Raw genomic sequence first — 18,230 nt, 5'->3', positions numbered from 1 at the left:
TATAACCCGGTTCATGCATTGTAGGGTCAGTATGGACTAGTGGAACTAGTCAGGGCGAAGGCATGGATATCCGTCATTAGTATTAGCAAAAAAAAAAAAAAAAAACAAGGGAAAAGGAACTCTAAAACAAAGTTTTGCACAGAGAGGGTGGGCAGAAGCTTCAAAATATAACTTGGTGCCTTGGATGCTTGTAGTTGCATCCATATCAGCTTGATACCAATAAACAGAGCAGCAGAACAGGATTTTCTAATTGACACACTTGGATCATACTTAGTGATTACATTCAGTTGAGTAGCCAAGCCAGCTGGAGGAATCAGTAACAGTAGCGTAACAGCTATGAAGAAAGCCAATTTATGTGAGTGGTTCTGCAGTTCTGGTAATGTTAGGAAGATGGCAGTCTTTGAAGAAATATATGCATGTATAGTTTGGCAAACTGATGGGCAACTAGTCTAGTTATTTCGAATTATGGTGTGGGCTACTGGAAAATCATCACATACCAGTGGGATCCATTCCTAGTGTCTCTTATCTATGAATGGATAAGCAGAAATGGGTTTCAATTTGGAAGGGTTCTCAGTGCCGAAGGGTGTGGATGTCGTAAGGATGAACTTCCAAGTTCCAATTATTTACCAAGTTTTCAGAGATAGAGTTGCTATCGTTTCTAGCTCTATGGAGAGAAGAACTGGTTCATCTGTATGGAACCCCCTTGAGAGGACTAGGAAGGTTTGCTGGTTTCTTCACCATGCTAGGTATTTGGAACTTTAAGAAAAGAAAAATACCCATGTGTCAAATTGGTGAAGGAAAATGAGTATTGGAGCCCACACGAATAGATATGTTTTTCCTGTGTTGTTATTTAGGTTGTTATTTAGCCTCTCCTTTGCAGAGCTTCTTTCTAGCTGCTCAACAATTTTGTTTTATGCCTGTACTGGTGTGTTGATTCCCCCCCCCCCTCGCCCTGGTGTTTGTCAGGACTGCTGCATTGGACAGAATAAGTACTGTCTACTACTTGATAAATAAAGGTCTGTATGAATGAGAGTGAAGATTTGGATATTAGAAATTAGCAATTTTATCACCTCCCCCAAAAGAGATGATCATAGGAGCGATTAGCTGGCTGTTTTTGATTCTTTTTCTGCTGATCATTTGAGTTTCTTGTATTGTATGGTTGGGGGGGGGGGGGGGGGGGGGTGAGGTATTTACGAACCCCTTTGTGAAAATGATAGAAAGGACTTGGGTGGAAGTTTTGTGAAAAGGCTGGCATATGATTTAACGATATTGCCCCCAGATAGAGTTGCTTGGCTGAATAAGAAGCATTTAATTGACCCAAAGTTTGGGTAAGGCTGAGGTGAGTTGACCAACTCGTATCATATCCATGTTCCATATCTTGAAACTAAATGAACTTCATAAAATGATAATAATATTAAAATAAGAGTACTAAATAAAAAATATCTAAATGAACTAAGTTTTCTGTAGGCAATGGAACTAGAGGGTTCAAGGTTCGGACACCATTATGTGATGCAAGTGCACTTCCTTGGACCGCCCAAATCCATTGGGGAGCGAAGATGGGGATGAACTGGGTCCAATTGGTTTTTTGGTCTGGTAGGATATTTAGGAGTTATTTTATTTGAGGTTGTTGTAATCTTTTTATTTTTGGCAGGAGATAGTTTCCTTGTTTAGCTTGATTTTAGTTTCTTAGATTGGTAGTAGTTGCTAGTTGTAGGATTTTTATGTTCTTTAAATACCTGTAACCATCGATTGAGAAGACAGATTTTGAGAGAATGGAATGAATTAAGTTTGGTTGAAATCTGCGTGGCCTGTGACTCCGTGAGTGTGCGCTCTCTCCCTCTCATCTCTTCTTTTCTCCCCTTCCCTGCAATCCATTTTCTTCTTTGTTTCTCTTCCATTCTCCCATGTTCTTCCTGTATTTTTAACAATTCAGGTACTGGTTTGACAAACCAGAAATCTCTGCTCTGTTCTGGACGACCCAACAGCCCCGCGAAGTTGGATTGATCTCCTTTGATGCTTCTTCTGTTTTCCTTATATTTTGGGGATTTATTTCTTTACCCGTAGGACCCTAACATTGATTCCTTGGTTGTTGAGACCCTTCCTTGCCGTGAGATTCGAGTCTTTAAAAGAAACCTGCAACTGTGGAATTCGCCTGGTCTGATTTAAGTGAATAAATACCCCTTATTTGGTTGATAGTGGAATTTTCCTGGTCTGATTTAAGTGATTAAATATCCCATACTAAATAGGGTTTTTGAACCTGGGTTCCGCATCATTCTGACTCAAGACAAGATGGTACTTCGTTACATGAGAAATTAGATGACTTGAATTTGACTGTATAGTTGCTTTTGGATGCTTCAGTATCACCTGAGCATTCCCCCATTCTTTGTCTGGTTAGAAGATCTAAATGACCTGAACGAGAAACTTACAGGGATGTTGCACTCATTTCACAACTTTTGATTTTTGACTCCTATCCTAAAATAAATATGCCTTCCATCTCATCATTTCTGCCTTGGACTGGAACATGTGTTCCTTTGCTGCAGTTCCTTCACTATCTTCCCTCCTCAGAATTTACTGACCAAAGTGCAGTTTGTTTCAGTGAACAATGATGTTGCAATGTCTGGAGAGGAATAAAATATTAAGGAGAGTTACTGGTGAAGAAAATATTTTGGCAAGGATAGGAATCACAATAATTGTTGGTATTATGATAGAAATATCTATATTTTCTCATAGAATTGGCGAATAGTCATGAATGCTGATACTCATCATTCTTTCATTATTACAGATCAGGAGCCTACCATGTTTTATGCCCTTCATAATAAAACCGAACATCTTTCATCTATAAACTGAACATCTATGGTCTATCATTTGTTAGAAAAACTTAAATAAATTTGTCGTGAATTGCTACAGTAGTTCTGCAGGGTAGAATTCCCTGAAGTCTTTTACTGTATACTACTTGCTCCGAAAAGGTGGGTGGGGGGGCTTTAGGTTTTTTTTACCCTTTTCCTTATTTGTTAAATTTTCAGCCATTTCCAATATTTTCTTTCTTGATGGCTCTTTACAGGTGGCATTAAAAACATTAATAGTTATACATAGACTGCTGCGGGAGGGTGACCCTACTTTCCGTGAAGAGCTTCTAAATTTCTCACAGAGAGGGCGAATTCTCCAGATATCCAATTTCAAGGATGATTCAAGCCCAGTAGGTTTGTCTTTTCAAAACCTGAACTTGACTATCAAATTTTTATTATGTGGGCAAAGGAAAACTTCTACAATTTTTCATGGCCAATAATTTAGAAAGAACATGGGAACAGTGTGCTCTTGCTATCTATGATCAGTTTGGTTTGTTGGAATCATACTGATATCCATACCTGTTTATTGATACAAATATAGCCGCAATATATATTTTCCCTTTGATAGCTTGATGGCAGGTGCTATATAAATTACTACCATTCTTCTTTTGCTTACAATGATGTCCTGATTAATTCTATTTGAGAAACAGAAATTCTTACTTTTTAATGTTTGTTTTACAGCTTGGGATTGCTCTGCTTGGGTTCGTACTTATGCACTATTCTTGGAGGAAAGGCTGGAATGTTTTAGGGTTTTGAAGTATGATATTGAAGCTGAGCGTCTCCCAAGACATGTCCAAGGGCAGGATAAGGTATTTCTTTATGTGTATGTGATATAAGTTGATAAGCAAAAGAAGGATAGGATTTCTTAACAAAAACAATGAAAAAGAAAAGCAAGGAAAAATTATAATAGGTTAGGGGGAGGAAATTTCTGATAGTAAATTGAAGGGACTCTTCTTTAGTGATTTGGTGGATGTCCTCAAACATCAGTTATCCTTGGAAGCTACCTCATCTGCCTCAGAAAGAAAAAGCTCTATGTAACAGATAACATGTTCTTTCGTTGCGACCTAGAAGTGAAAATTCCTAGCATGCTACAACTAGCATATCAGTTTGCGGAAAAAGCAAGGGTCCAGTTTCCTGGTTTGGTGTGGCGGGGACTCCCCACATTAGGTTTGCTTTTGATGCTTTGAACACCTTTTGGGCCAATAAAGATCTTGAAACCTTGATTGGTTTGAAAGGTTTGTCTTTGGACCTGATCTTGCGATAATGGCACGCAATGTTTGATCAATTTGAGACCAAATTGGAGTCCGCTATTACCTGGGGTTGATTACCTTGACTTCCTCTTTCATATTTGCAAAAGATTTCCGATATGTAAAGCTCGTCTAAACTACATTCTTCTCCATTTGACCTAGCAGGTAAAGTTAAACTATATAACTGTTGCCTCCTTGAGGTACAATTGTAATCAAGATGAATAAAGTAATAATCTGAACCCTACAGGAACTCAACCAACACTAATATTATTCCAATTGGTTCACACTTGGTCAATCAATCTACCCCCAAAATTAATATGTTCTGCTTAATTCTAGGTGGCTTCTGTACGATCAATGCTCACTTATAAATTTGTAGAAAATCCGGTACTGATCCAAATCAATTGACACATTGGAAACAGAAGAATGGGTAGGAACCATGGTTGTCAAGGTGACAAGGCGTCTGCCTAGGAAATTACAAGGTGCTCAAGTGTTAATTTTTATTTCCCCTCTTTACTAACATTATTTAATATGCTACATATACCTTATATCATCAAAAATCAACATCAAGTCATCAAAAATCAATATTTAGCGACATAAGTCATCGAAAATTAGTATTAAGTCATATCAAGTCATAAAAAATCAATATTTAGAGAAATCTTCTTGTTCTCTAATAAGTTTGACTGGTCAAATGATTTTATTTTTATATGAGACTTTTTGTATTAGGTAGAGCACAAAACCAGCTTTCCAACAATTCCAAGATTGCTTAAATCTGATTTATATGAAGGAGTTATGTTTTGGTCAAATCTTAGTTGGTGTGCACAAATGTTGTTTAAAATGGTAAAAGATTATTTTACCATTTTTTTTTTGTCTTTAGTGACGTTCTATCACAATAAGATTTATGAAAATTTTTAGATTTGAGAAAAACCCTAGCATTTGAAAGTTGAAAATCGCCCCTACAATTGAAAGTTAAGTTTTTGTTCTTGAACTAGAGAGTTAACTCTTTGTCCTTTTGGAATTTGAATTTGTAAGTATTTGTATTAAATCATTTGGTGGGGTGTTTGTTTAGTTATGAATAATATCTTAAGTAAATGAAGTAACAATTAGAAAATCATTTACTTGGCAAACATCCCCCGAATAATGGGTGTTGTGACCTTCTATTATGATTTCTTTATCATCTGCTTCTACATTCCCTTTGGTGAGAAAGGAATTGTTAGAGCAAACTCCAACAAATATGAAGAAAGCAGAGACAGATTTAACGAGGTTCACACGCTGATGTGGTATACTACATGAAGCAGTTTGCCGATGGATTTAGAATATCTTTTATTTACTTTCCATTTTTAGAGCTAGGATTAGTTGGTAGTATTTTTAATTAGATTGAATTTTATTTTCAGTTGCCAATTAGGATAGTTTCTATTTTAATAAACTACCAATTTTACGTTTTGATTCTCTTTAAATAACCATGTAATAGAAGAAAACTGAGATAAAGATTTTGACGTTTGAAGAATAGAAATTTTGGTATGAAACCATGACTGCCGTGAGTTGTTCTCCCCTCCCTGACTTTTTCTGAAATCTTCTCTTTCCCCTTTTAATCTTCTTCTTCCTCCCAATCCTTTCTTACTTCTTGCTGTGGAAGCTTTTGGTACTCTGTTTCTGGGAAACAGTTGCAGCCCTAGTTAGAGGATCGATCTCCCTAGATACCCCCTCAAATGAGCCTAAGACTTAGGGCGTGAGAACCTCTCTCCTAGGCGACCTGAACCCCAGAGTTTCAGTCTCAAAGGTCTTTCCAATGGTGGGGAACAAGACTTGCAACTAAGCTGAACCCAAACCTGCCGCCTGATCTGAGTTGCAGGTGCAACTGCTCCCCTTGTGTGCTATTTTTGTGACACCTACCTGTTGGATTCAAGAGAGCACTGGGTGCTCAGCCTACGCCTGAAGTTTCATGGCCAGTCGACAAGATTTGAAGGAGTTCTCTACATCGAAGCCTTGTTGGTCTACTGTCTTAGCCTGGTATTTCATCGAGAAGAAGAAGAAAGGTTCTCCTATGGGTTTTAAATAAAAAATTGCTGTTATTACAGATAAGCCTCTAACTTTAAGTTCTTTATTAATACACCCCCCTCTTTACTAGTTTGCAGAATTACCCTTCATTCTTGGGTTTTATTTCTGTTTAACCCCACTACTATTTTTATTTCCAGAATTGATCCTTCTCTTTGGGATTAATTCATGATAAGTCCATAGTCAATTATTTCACTCTATAAAGCTCCTAAATTGTACCAGAAATTACAATATTGCCCTGGTTTGTCTAGAGTGAACTATTTGGTTATTTAGTGGGCCCTAAGCGATCCGATTTCAGTCCTTGGAATCCGGATCCGCATCACTACATCCTCGAGCGAAGAAGAAAGATGTTTCACTTTGATTGAAGAAAAGTTACAATGGAGATCTCTCTCAAGAGTACCCAAATTGCGGCAAGAAAAATTGCCCAGAAACCCTAACTCGAAAAACCCCAAGTTTCCATACTTGTTCAACAAGACGATAGAAAATTATACACTAATCCAATTCAGGTCGATCCATCGGCCCAACCCCTCTGCTGCCATCACAGACCTCTGAAAAAAAAAATCCCATCTGGGTCGCCACCAAAATAAATTGGAGCGGGTCATTCTTCAAAACGAGTCAAGAATTCGAGACTAACTTAACGGTAACAATTTTGTGGAAAATCAATTGTTGTTCTGAGATTGCAGCAGCATGTATGGAGAATACCCGAGAATGGTAAACTTAGAGGAAATTGAAGAAAGAGATAGAAACGGAGAATGAAGAAATGATAGAAGGAAGAAGATATAGAGAATCGTAGGTGATAGGGAATGAGAAAGACAACACAGCCTTCACTTGGCTAGACTTACACACTCAAAATCCTTTTCTATTCAATCTTCTATGGATAGAGCACATGGTATGTATGCTTTATAACTCTAAAAATCTGATTCCTACCCTGACTAGAACTTCTCTAATCCTAGTATCACCCAAATCACAACTTATTTGACCACTAATATACCTAAAAAAACATAAAACATCTTCTAAACTAACTATGAATTGAAGAATAGCCACAACTTAAGAAATCCAAATGAAACTAGGACCAAACAACCGATTAGACTCTCAAAATTACTACAAAATTATTTAAATCCTTATACACCCTATAGACCTTATAATTGATCTCATTACAACAAATGCAATAAAACAAAGGCCGATAATTGTATAATTTCCAAACAGTGACTGCGTTAGAAGTATGGGGATGTCTTGGGCATTGCCGTGTGGTTAGTCTTTTGAGAGTATAGGTATGGGAAGTTTTTCTGATCTGAAATGCATTTGTATATCTCCTACACTGTAGTGCTCAGTGCTGGTTATTCTATTTGCTCCTTTTCTGTTCCCAAAAGGATAATATTTTTGAACGACGTTTTCCATGCTCTGGGGATGTGAAATTGGTTGATCACCATGCCCTTGTGATTTGCTGGTATTCAAATATTTTTTTTTGGAGTCCTATGTGGTTATGTTGCTGAAGTTGTTGCCACCTTTATTTATTATGACTGCTGAGATTAGAAATTTTGCATTTCCATGGACGAGTTTTTGCTGATTCCCGGTATTCTCGTCCTCCAATTGTGGAGGGTCTGAGGAAATCCACACTGCTGAACTTTAGACAGGCTGTAATTGATGTGTAGTGGGTCCCCTGTTATTTCATGCATCTTTGTATTTAGGAGTGCATCTTCTAAATAAAACTGTAGCTTTTTCTTTTGAGAAAGGGGAGGCAGAGAATTGGAATTCACATCCTGTTGTATGTTAAATTTTTTAGCAAACTACATTTTCACCATTCTGGATCTGTATCCTTTCCTTTTTTCCTGGGAGGAATTGTTTATTATTATGCTCTTCTATCATCAGGGTTACAGTAGAACCAGGGATCTTGACAGTGAACAACTGTTGGAGCAGTTGCCAGCATTGCAACAACTGCTGTACCGTCTTATTGGATGCCGGGTAATTTATGGAACAGCTCTGTGTGTGTGTGTGTGTGTGTGACTTGAAGACCTTTAATTTTAACTTTTTGACTTTACAGCCAGAAGGAGCTGCTGTTAACAATTACATTATACAGTACGCCTTGGCACTGGTATGTCTTTTTTTTACCCTTTGGCTCCATGATATTTTTGAGGTTCCTGGTTTCTTCTGCAAAATAAAAGAAATGAAGTATAAATTAAAAAAAAAAAAATTCCTGATACTTTTCCGAGAACCATGATAATTATTATAAGAAAAAAGAAGGAATTTCTGGTTTTGAAATGACATGATAGAACCTTGAACCTTTTGCTGCTTATTATTGGCAAACAAAAAAAATCTGGTGTACTTAATTTACAATTAAAAGTATGGAAGCCTGGACAGTTGGACTGGTATAGGATTGGATTGTTTCTTTGGTTGACACTGGGTAGGTTAAAGTGTAGAAACTGTTCATGTTTGTGTGCCTTAACAGTTCTTCGGACTGTCAACCCAGTTACATTCATAGTGCAACATTAAAACATAATATAAGAGAGGTAGCTTATTACTAACAGAAGCTAAAACTAAAAATGAAAACGCATGCAGACACAAATCCTAGGGAGTGACAAATGTGCGGGGAACTGTTTGGGCTTTGGTGTCACACCCCGTTCGCACTGAACCGGAGCGGTGACCGAGTTAACACCGGTTAACCCATACCTGCCAGGATCATCAGACACTGTATTCCACCACAGCATACACACACTAACATCAACTCATCAAATCAGCGGAAGACTAAGTTTTACCTGTAATAATTCCCATATACCTGATACCCAAATGGCGATACCATAATTATATACATTTGGGCCCGAAGGCATGATATATATACACAAAAAGAATAAAGTTTGAATATCAATTATATACAGGAAATTATCAAAAACATCAGAGTACGCAGCCCGGCATCGGTATCAAGGCTGGAGCTCAGCTCGGCCTCAGAACCGCTGCCCCGCAACACAGCTCTCACACGCGCAGTCTACGCCGTGCTCAAACTCCTCAGGGGTCCACCAGTCCTCCTCAGGGAACTCGACGGTGGGACCCACCCCCTGCTCCTCAGATGCATGTCCTGCAAAATCATCTAAAAAGGGGTGTACACGTGGAATGAGCTCACTAGCTCAGTAAGTAGAGAGGTGGACCACACACAACAGTCCACACATCACAACACATCATATGCACTACATGCCATGCAAGTCATTTTAAATCACATACACCTAATCAACATTACTAAGTCTTTGGTTTTAGTGCTACTACAACCACAGTGCGCGTATACTCCGGGTACGAGCCGCGAACTCCCTCCGGCGATACGCCCATAGGGCTGTTGGAGAAGGCCCACCGTGAGTACTCGGAAAAATAAAGACAATGCCGTCCACCGGCTCTCAACAGAAATGTAAATAAATTAAATGACAGTGCTGACTCCAGCAATTTAAAAGCAGTACGATTGGCCCTCTTGAAATACCACCGGGGTTGCCGGCTGTCCTACATGACTCGCCGGGCGTAATGCCTAACCGCCACAGTGTCCGACAACCGCGACCCCTGCTTCCCCCCAAATGGCAACCCAACACCTCAACCCCTGTTGGGAAGGGTCGTAGCACGGGATGGTGAGAATCCTAATACCGCATGCTCCTATATGCAGTACGACTGCATAGTGCCACCGTGTCCCATACCACGGGCCACCAATGCATTCGTTTCCAAGCCGACCATGACATCTAATCTATCAATGCTTTATGCAACATGATGTCCACATTCAACATATAACATCTCATTTAATTTGCAATTGAAAGTAAACATAGCATATATGCACATCAATGAGTGGAATGACTAATCTATACAGCATATTCATGATGACATGACTAAATTAGATATAGTTATATGAATGCCAAACAAATGCCTTGAAACAAGGCCAAACGTCCTCTCTCCACTTACTTGTAGCGTACAAGGATTCCCGTTCGGTACGGGTGAGATCCGGAGCGATTCGGGTAGGATTTGGTGAACCTAACATAATTGAGAAGGGTTAGTACTTCACCATTTTAGAATCAAAATTAATGAAATCCGACGTCAAAATCGTGTTTAGAACGTCGAAAGAAGGTCCCACGTCCGATTTGGGCTCGATCGGACTTAAAAATCACATTCTGGCCACTCGGGTGGGTCACTCAGGTGGGTTGTCTACCCACCGGTCCTACCCGCCGGTTTTGGACCGGCGGGTATGGACCCGCCGGTCCTACCCGCCGGTTTGGCCAGGGACCCCCCTGGTCCTCTCAGGTGGGTGTCACAGGTGGGTTGTCTACCCACCGGTCCTACCCGCCGGTTTTGGCGGAAAAATCCCAGTTTCTTCTCAACTTCTTCCATTCCTTGGGGACCCAAATAGGGCTTTTCTCAACCCATTCTTCACGCCTTTAGAGTCCTATAGGATGGTTCTAGCTTAGATTTGAGTTAGATTCAAGTGAGGGGAACCATCTTACCTTCTTTGCTCAAAAATGACTTCAAACCCTTCAAAAACACTTCCAACTCACAATGCTCTTTCTACCTTGTCAATACCTCTTCAAATCCTTCAAGATCAACACATAAATCATCTATTAAACCTTAGATTCAACATTTCAAAGGGTGTTTACAAGATCTTGAGAAACCCTACTCAAATCAAGGGTTTAAAGCGTGGGTATGGTTAATGTTCATAAAACCCAGCTTTTCTTACCTCCAACTGTAGATCTCGAGTTGAAGATTACTCTTCCGGCACCGGAATGGCAAGATCGAGCTTCGGCGCCGCTGAAATCCTTCCTCTCTTCCTCTTCCTTTCTTCTTCCCTTTCTTTTTCTCTCTCCTCTTTACTTTTCTCACCAAACGTACGAGGGTAATAAATGGAAGAAAAGAAGTCATAAAGCCTTATATACCATTCCTAATTAAGTGAATAGTGTCGGATGGGTCACTCAGGTGGGTGGGTGTACCCACCTGACATACCCATCCGAGAGTCAAAACTTGGGATTTTGACCGGGCTCGGACCTCGGCTCAAACCCCACCCCAGGCATACATTGTAGCCTACATATATATCTTAAAATACAGATATAATACCTGTTTTATCCGTACATAGCCTTATGGTAGGTGCACGTACACGGTTTGGGTACTCCCGTCTCTTCTGGCACTGGCTCGGACTTGTCGGGCCAGCCGGTGTTTAAGGTCACCCGTGCCATCATAGCCCATAAGGAACCCGCTCTAACATCCTCTGGCTCGGTTCCTGCATGGTTAAACCGGTTCAACCACGAAATCAGACCGGGTTTAAGAAGGGGGATATTACATTTGGCCTCCCTGGTTTTCAAGCATAGTGATTTCATTTAGGCACCGTTTGATAACGTTTCTACCGTTTCTATTTCAAGAAACGGCAGAAACATAAATTCCCGTTTCTGTTCCCAGAAATGGATTTGAAGGTGTTTGGTATCCTTGTTTCTGTTCCATTTCTGATATCCCTGGTTCCCTCTCTTCTCTCTTTCTTGTTCTCTTGCGGTTAACAGAGAAAAATATACCCTAGTTTCGGTGATCAAATCTCCAGCAACCTCCTTGGACTCGGAGATAACAGCCAAATCCTCCACAACCCATTTCCGATTACTCGGTGGAGAAATCAAACTCCCATAGTGTTAGACCGAAGATTTGGCAGCGAAATTTCGGGTTTGGGATCCTCAGCCGGGGAAGATGGAGTGGTGGTTTCTTGCGGCGTTTGCGAGGATTCGGTGATGGGAAGACCTTTGAATTCATCTTCGTCCCAGTAGTCGAAGCCTTTAGGTGAGGGATCGGAGGAGGCGGGTGAGGGCAGTGATGTAGCGGACTGTGGAGGGCCGTGATGAGTCTTGAAGTCGAATTTGGTGACGGGAGGAGGGAACGGTGAACGGAAGGGTAGATCGAAAATTTGTGGGGAATCGGAGATCTCTTCTTCTTCTACGGCTTCGTTGCTGAAGCCTTTGAAGTCAGCTACAGTGGTGAGGGCGGAGCAGCGGTTGAGTTCTTGGCCAAGGAGAGAGGACGGAGAGGAGGGTGAGGAAGTACCAGAGGGTCTCTCCTCGTGGTGTTTGGAGGGTGGTTATGGGTCTGAACCAGGAACGAGAGGTTGGCTTCGCCATGGCTCTCGATGGGTACTGTGAGAGAGAGAGAAGAGAGAGAGAGAGAGAGAGAAGAAGAAGAAGAAGAAGAATACGCCCTGATTTAGCTTCTGGTTGTTTCAGGAAACGACGAAACGAGTTGAACTTATTCCGTCATTTCTGTTTCTTGAACCAGAAATAGATATAAATTTCTATTTTTGTTTCTGTAATTAGGTGAAACGGAACAGTTTTGTCAAGCACTTTTTGTTCCGTTTTTGTTGTTTCTTGACACAGAAGAGGCAGAAACACGTTTCTTGAAACATTATCAAACGGGCCCTTACTCTCAGGTCTTGTTTCCTGGTAAAGTTCAGACTTCAACCACTTTTGGCTGTTTGTTCATGGTGAATGATCATCTTGTTTTAGCCTTTTATACCCCCTCAAATGCTGAGGGGGGACTTTGGGGCTTTTTCCTAATTCAGTGTATCTTTCATTTTCCTTGTTTAATTTATCTTTGTTAAACCTTGGTTTGCATGTCTGTTAATTTTCATATGCTTTTTTTAATAATTTCTTTTAACCAATACAGATCCTCTCTCTCTCTCTCTCTCTCTCTCTCTCTCTCTCTCACACACACACACACACGCACACACACACACTACACTACACAGTTGTGTTCTTCGATAACCTTATTCGTATCATAGGGCTCATATCATTAGGTCAACCTAGTTTCACCTGATAGTTGACTGGATTGATCTTTCTGGCCTCTTTTTTGGGTTGATCTATAGGTTGGCCTGTTAAACATTGTCCATGTTTGGGAATCAAAATACCTTCTTTCTGGTCATTTCATTAGTACCTAAAAAAGCATTTGGTCGGTGCAATCACATTATCATTGTACTGTAATTTAAATTATATCCCCTTTGCCTTTTTCTTTCAGAAAATGTGGAGAATGAAATTCCAGTTTCTTAAATGTAAAAATGGGAATTCTCAGTCTACTTCTTATCCCATATCCTGCAATGTTGGGTCCCTGTCTGAAGAAAAATTACTCAGATCCTGTTCATCTTTGCGGTTCTAGTTGATATTTTTTCTACATGCATTGACATCCTCCTGATCCTAATAATATTATCTCACTTTTCAGGTACTCAAGGAGAGTTTTAAAATGTATTGTGCTATTAATGATGGTATCATTAATCTTATTGATAAGGTAATATGATATTATCATTTACATGAGAGTTTTCTTCATGCCCGAAGAATATCATGTTCTTCATTTCCTTTCCTCATCATGAATTTTATTTTCTTGCAGTTTTTTGAGATGCCAAGACATGAAGCCATGAAAGCCCTGGAAATATATAAACGAGCTGGTCAGCAGGTAACATTACGTACATATTTTCATGAAATTTTATTCGGAACAAATCTTCTGATATATCTCTGGTTAGGGTATGTTATATGTGGGATTAACAGTTGTGGATCTAAGAGCAAGGATTTAAACTCAGTATCTGAGATCCAGACCGGGCTCCACCAATCCTGATACAGACCAGTGAGTCTGCCTGATCCTTGCCGAGCTTTGGCTGAAACCTCATAGTTGTTGCAATATTTTCGGATCGGTGTTGGCTGATATGCCTGATCTGATCCTGATTCTTGAAACCTTCATCATAGATCAAGAATGGTTATGAGCAAAATTTTTAGTTTTTATGTTTTTTTACTGAGGAATTTTAGATTGCAATGGCAGGCTGGGGGCCTTTCTGATTTCTATGAAGTTTGCAGAGGATTGGAACTTGCTAGAAATTTCCAGTTTCCTGTTTTGAGAGAGGTGAGATTCAAGTTGATTTTAGGTGTTTTTCATTGGGATTTTTTAAATTGATGCCAAACTAATATTCTTCTCTTCTTGTACAGCCTCCACAGTCGTTTGTCACGACCATGGAAGAATACATAAAAGAAGCACCACGGATGGTTTCAGTTTCAATGGAGCAATTGGTTAGTATGAGATATACATTAATCAGAGGGGATTGTGGTAGCATCACGTGGTTTATGCTACTAAATGTTGAACAGTATATATTGTTTTTTCCTTTAGAAGGACAACACCTTATTTTAGACCCTTTTTGTGTATTAAGAATTCTTCTGTTGCAGTCATCAATTATGTTAATATGCTAGTCAAATGCCTTTTTGACTTTTGTGTGAAGATGTAAGCTGTAGAACTAACATCTGCCAGCGCTGAGTCAGGAATTTCCGGAGAGATTGCTTTTGACTTACAAACCCGAAGACGCTCCTTCTCCTGATGATGCAGAACCTCCTATAGAGGAACAAAAGGCACTTCCTTCTGATGAGGTTGTTGCTGCTGCTCCTTCGGAGGTTACTCCTGAAGTTGCTACTCTGCCTAACAACCTTGACACTGGAGATCTTCTGGTAAATCTTGACTGAAGAATTACAGTATCTTCTGGTTTGGATGATTGAACCAACTGTAATTCACTATAATGCATACCTCACTTGTCTTCCTGTTTGCAGGGATTAAATGATATAAATCCTGATGCATTTGCATTGGAGGAAAACAATGCATTGGCTCTAGCCATAGTTCCATCTAGTAAGTTATGCTTTCTGGGCTGATTTCTCTCTCCACCTCTCCCAATTGAAAAAGAGTTTCTTTCTACTTTAATGTGTTTATTTAAAAGAAAATGATGTCTTGTTTGCAGATGACAGTGCATCATATGATTCTAGTGCCTTTGATGCAAAGGTTCTGGATCCTACTGGATGGGAGCTTGCACTGGTTACTACTCCAAGCAGCAACTTATCTACGGTTAATGAAAGACAATTGGTGGGTCCATATGCTTTTTGTTCTTTTTTCAGTTTGGCTTGTGTCAGGCACATTACAACTGGTAAAAATAGCTGACTTCTCTGATGATACCATGCTTCAACATTGGTTTTCCTTGGAAAATAACATGTTTGATTAAATTGGTGCTCAGAATTGCATCCTCTTGGAATGCAAACATTAATCTTTCCCTTTATGGCAATGCACATGCATGCTTGCATGTAAACATTGTGTGGGATTATGTATGTAGGTGTAAATTCTTGTTCAATGCAGGACCATTAGAGACATACTTTTTCACTTTCTCTCTCTTTCAGATATGTTCCTATGGTTGCATTAGATTCACATGAAGTTTGCAGAAAACTATGGCTTGGGGAAAGTCATAAATAAATAACTGAGGAAGAGAAGTTATACATTGCATGCCTTTTTCTTTCCTTTTCCTGTTAAGCTAGCCGCTACCTCTACTCAAATTGTGTGACCCTCCTCTTTTTTTTAAATATATTTTCCATTACCTTTCCTTAAGAGGGAGAGAAAATTAAAGGAAAGATAAAGCGTACAAGATCGGTAAGGGTCAACCTGGTGCAAGGTAAGAGGCTTCAAAAAGGATGTAACGGAAGGGCAGAACTTATATGAGAAAATACTGACTTGGATGTAATGGAAGGGCAGAACTTAAATGAGAAAATACTGACTTTTGTGATATGTCGCTCCATTTTGTAGTGGCAAGATTTTTTGTCTGACCTGCCTTGCTGATTTTGTCTAAACTTGCTCTTAAGCGGGCTCAGACATGAATCTTTTAGTCAAAATCTTTACCTGATTGAAAAACACTGTTAAATCTGGGAGGTTGTCTGAATCGGGAGCATTAGGATTTCTTACTAAATTTGTAGTTGGTTTAAGTATAAATCATGCGTTTTTTTTATAGGCTTAGCTCAAATCTGAAAAAGGTGTTTTGGGAATTACTAACCCAATCATAACAGTAGTTTTAGAATCAATTCTCCCCAAGGACAAATCAGGTCGGGCATGGTCAACCTGGATCAAAACCAAGTTAGACATGGAGAAAAAGTCCTTGTATCTGGGTCTGGGGGCTAAAACAGCTAGACTTGGATATGGCTCAGAGGCTAATGTAAATCCATGTCTTTTGGTTTGGCAAATTTCATGACATGGCCTGTTTGGATAAAACTTAGACGAATGGTCTACCATGTTATAAAACTTTCCTGTTCTTTCCCATTTAATAAATTATTTTTTACTTGTTGAATAACCAAAATAAATTAAACGGACATGCTATGTTCTACTTAGCTACCGGATAGAGATGGAGAGAAAAATGGTATGCAAGGATTTTTGTAGCTTATGCGAGTTGGAAAACAGCACTTCAGGTTCTCAACTTATGATTTTCCCAGTATATGTGGTTGGGAACAAAAATTTTGTTCCATCTGCCCTTTATCTTTTCCTTGTTTTCTGATAGAAGTCATTCTGCTCTCGCATACTGCTGTCTTTAATAATATTCTTCTGTGGCATATCTTGCATTTTGTGCTTGTGCATATAAGTATCTGTGCCCATCAATGTATGCTCGGGGAACTGTGGTTTAAGAAATTGGAATCAGATCCGTTGTGTTTGAATCAGAGTCGCCTGGTTTCATGTTTGATCTTCACTTTTGGTCATTGTTTCTTTCTTTTTCAGGAAAATAGCAGAAAATAAATGAGACTCATCTCTGGTAGCAAAAAATTCCCACATTTATTGAATAAAAAACAATTGATAGAATTGGGGAAATCTTTGCTTCTTCCCCCTTCCAATCTCTAGGGTTTCAACTGATTCCGGGCTGATTCTGCCTGATTCTGTTTGGACTGGAATCAGAATCGACAGAAACTGATCCCGTCCCCAATACTGTTCTTCTCTTGAACCTTGTGGGGAATGTTCTATATATGGATGTCGCCGAATGGACATTTTATGAGCTTGCAGGTTCCTGTTTCAATTTTTACTTGGTTCTGTCAATGACATTTGTGGGTGTTTTCTTTACCTTCTACAATGCACAAGTTACATGCATTGCTGGTGTTCTCATCTCTGTTTTAGTTTACACAATATAGAGTTTTCCTTGGACGATTGGCAAAGTAATGTAGGGGTTGAAACTGAGCCCTAGGTGGAAAGTGAATGTTTTATAGCAAATACATCATTAGAGTTTTTTCCTTTTTGGGGTTTTTTTTTTTTTTTTTTGGGTGGGTGGGGGGGGTGGTACCTGCTTTTGATTTATTGGATGCAAGAAACACCTTTTTGTGTATCAATTTTATTGTTAGTTTGCTGCTGCACATAAAATACCCTCATTATTTGAAATATCAATGATTTCGGTGTTTAAGATCTTCCCTTTGGTTTGGTCATGGCAGGCTGGTGGATTGGATTCACTAACTCTCAACAGTTTGTATGATGAAGCTGCATATAGAGCTGCTCGGCAGCCTGTTTATGGAGTGCCAGCTCCAAACCCTTTTGAAGTGCAGGATCCATTTGCTTTCTCGAACAGCATTCCTCCCCCACCAGCTGTTCAAATGGCAGCAATGGCTCAGCAGCAAGCGAATCCCTTTATGCAATATCAGCCCACCTATCAGCAACCGCAGCAGCATTTGATTATGGGCCCATCAAATCCTTTTGGTGATTCCAGCTTCAGGGCCTTTCCTGTGAACCCTGCTCCTCACCCACAGAGTAATAATCCTTTTGGAACCACTGGCCTGTTGTAATCGTATTACAGCGTTTATACATTGTAATCTTACAGCATCCATGCATAGCTTTCTGGTTTTCTGTATTCAGTCAGTGTCAGCGTGTGCCCGAGTCATATTGTTTCGAGTCACAGAAGATGGGAAGAATCACATTTGAAAATAGAGGATGTAAAAGATTTTAGATGTTAATATAGCTCTTACATTATCAACCTGTTACTGTATACTTAATTTGCAATCTAGATCATTGTTTCCTTGTCCAAAGATACATCTTCTGGTTTCTTCAGGCCATCCCTTTTTGCTCATTACATCTTATTAGAAATTTAGTTGTGCCTTTGGTTATGTATTCACTTGTGGGGTGCAGAGTTGCTACCCTTGGTTACTCCAGTTTAAGCATTGGACAATGAACACTAGTTAATCTGAGAAAAGAAAACTCACTATACAATTCTCCTCTGAGATGTGGAGCCAATACAAAATGCAGTGCACAATATTAACTAGGCATTTTGTTCAATACATTGGGGTTAGTAGGG

General features: G+C 39.6%; 1 protein-coding gene across 1 annotated transcript in view; it reads left to right on the top strand.

Annotated features, from left to right (window-relative positions):
* Positions 1-17,964, top strand: part of LOC122080835 (putative clathrin assembly protein At2g01600) — a 19,592-nt gene extending 1,628 nt beyond the window's left edge. Inside the window, exons 4-15 of the mRNA XM_042647703.1 lie at positions 3,062-3,200; positions 3,528-3,655; positions 8,015-8,107; positions 8,187-8,237; positions 13,343-13,408; positions 13,508-13,573; positions 13,934-14,014; positions 14,098-14,178; positions 14,425-14,607; positions 14,707-14,782; positions 14,892-15,013; positions 17,377-17,964. Of these exons, the coding sequence (XP_042503637.1) occupies positions 3,062-3,200; positions 3,528-3,655; positions 8,015-8,107; positions 8,187-8,237; positions 13,343-13,408; positions 13,508-13,573; positions 13,934-14,014; positions 14,098-14,178; positions 14,425-14,607; positions 14,707-14,782; positions 14,892-15,013; positions 17,377-17,724 (1,434 nt within the window). The 3' untranslated portion in view covers positions 17,725-17,964. The remainder of the gene's footprint in view (positions 1-3,061; positions 3,201-3,527; positions 3,656-8,014; positions 8,108-8,186; positions 8,238-13,342; positions 13,409-13,507; positions 13,574-13,933; positions 14,015-14,097; positions 14,179-14,424; positions 14,608-14,706; positions 14,783-14,891; positions 15,014-17,376) is intronic.
* The last annotated feature ends 266 nt before the right edge of the window (positions 17,965-18,230 follow it).

Source organism: Macadamia integrifolia, chromosome 1, assembly GCF_013358625.1.
Source record: "Macadamia integrifolia cultivar HAES 741 chromosome 1, SCU_Mint_v3, whole genome shotgun sequence".
Taxonomy (NCBI): domain Eukaryota; kingdom Viridiplantae; phylum Streptophyta; class Magnoliopsida; order Proteales; family Proteaceae; genus Macadamia; species Macadamia integrifolia.
The sequence above is the reverse complement of the archived record's forward strand: the minus strand, read 5'-3'. Positions and strand labels throughout refer to the sequence as shown.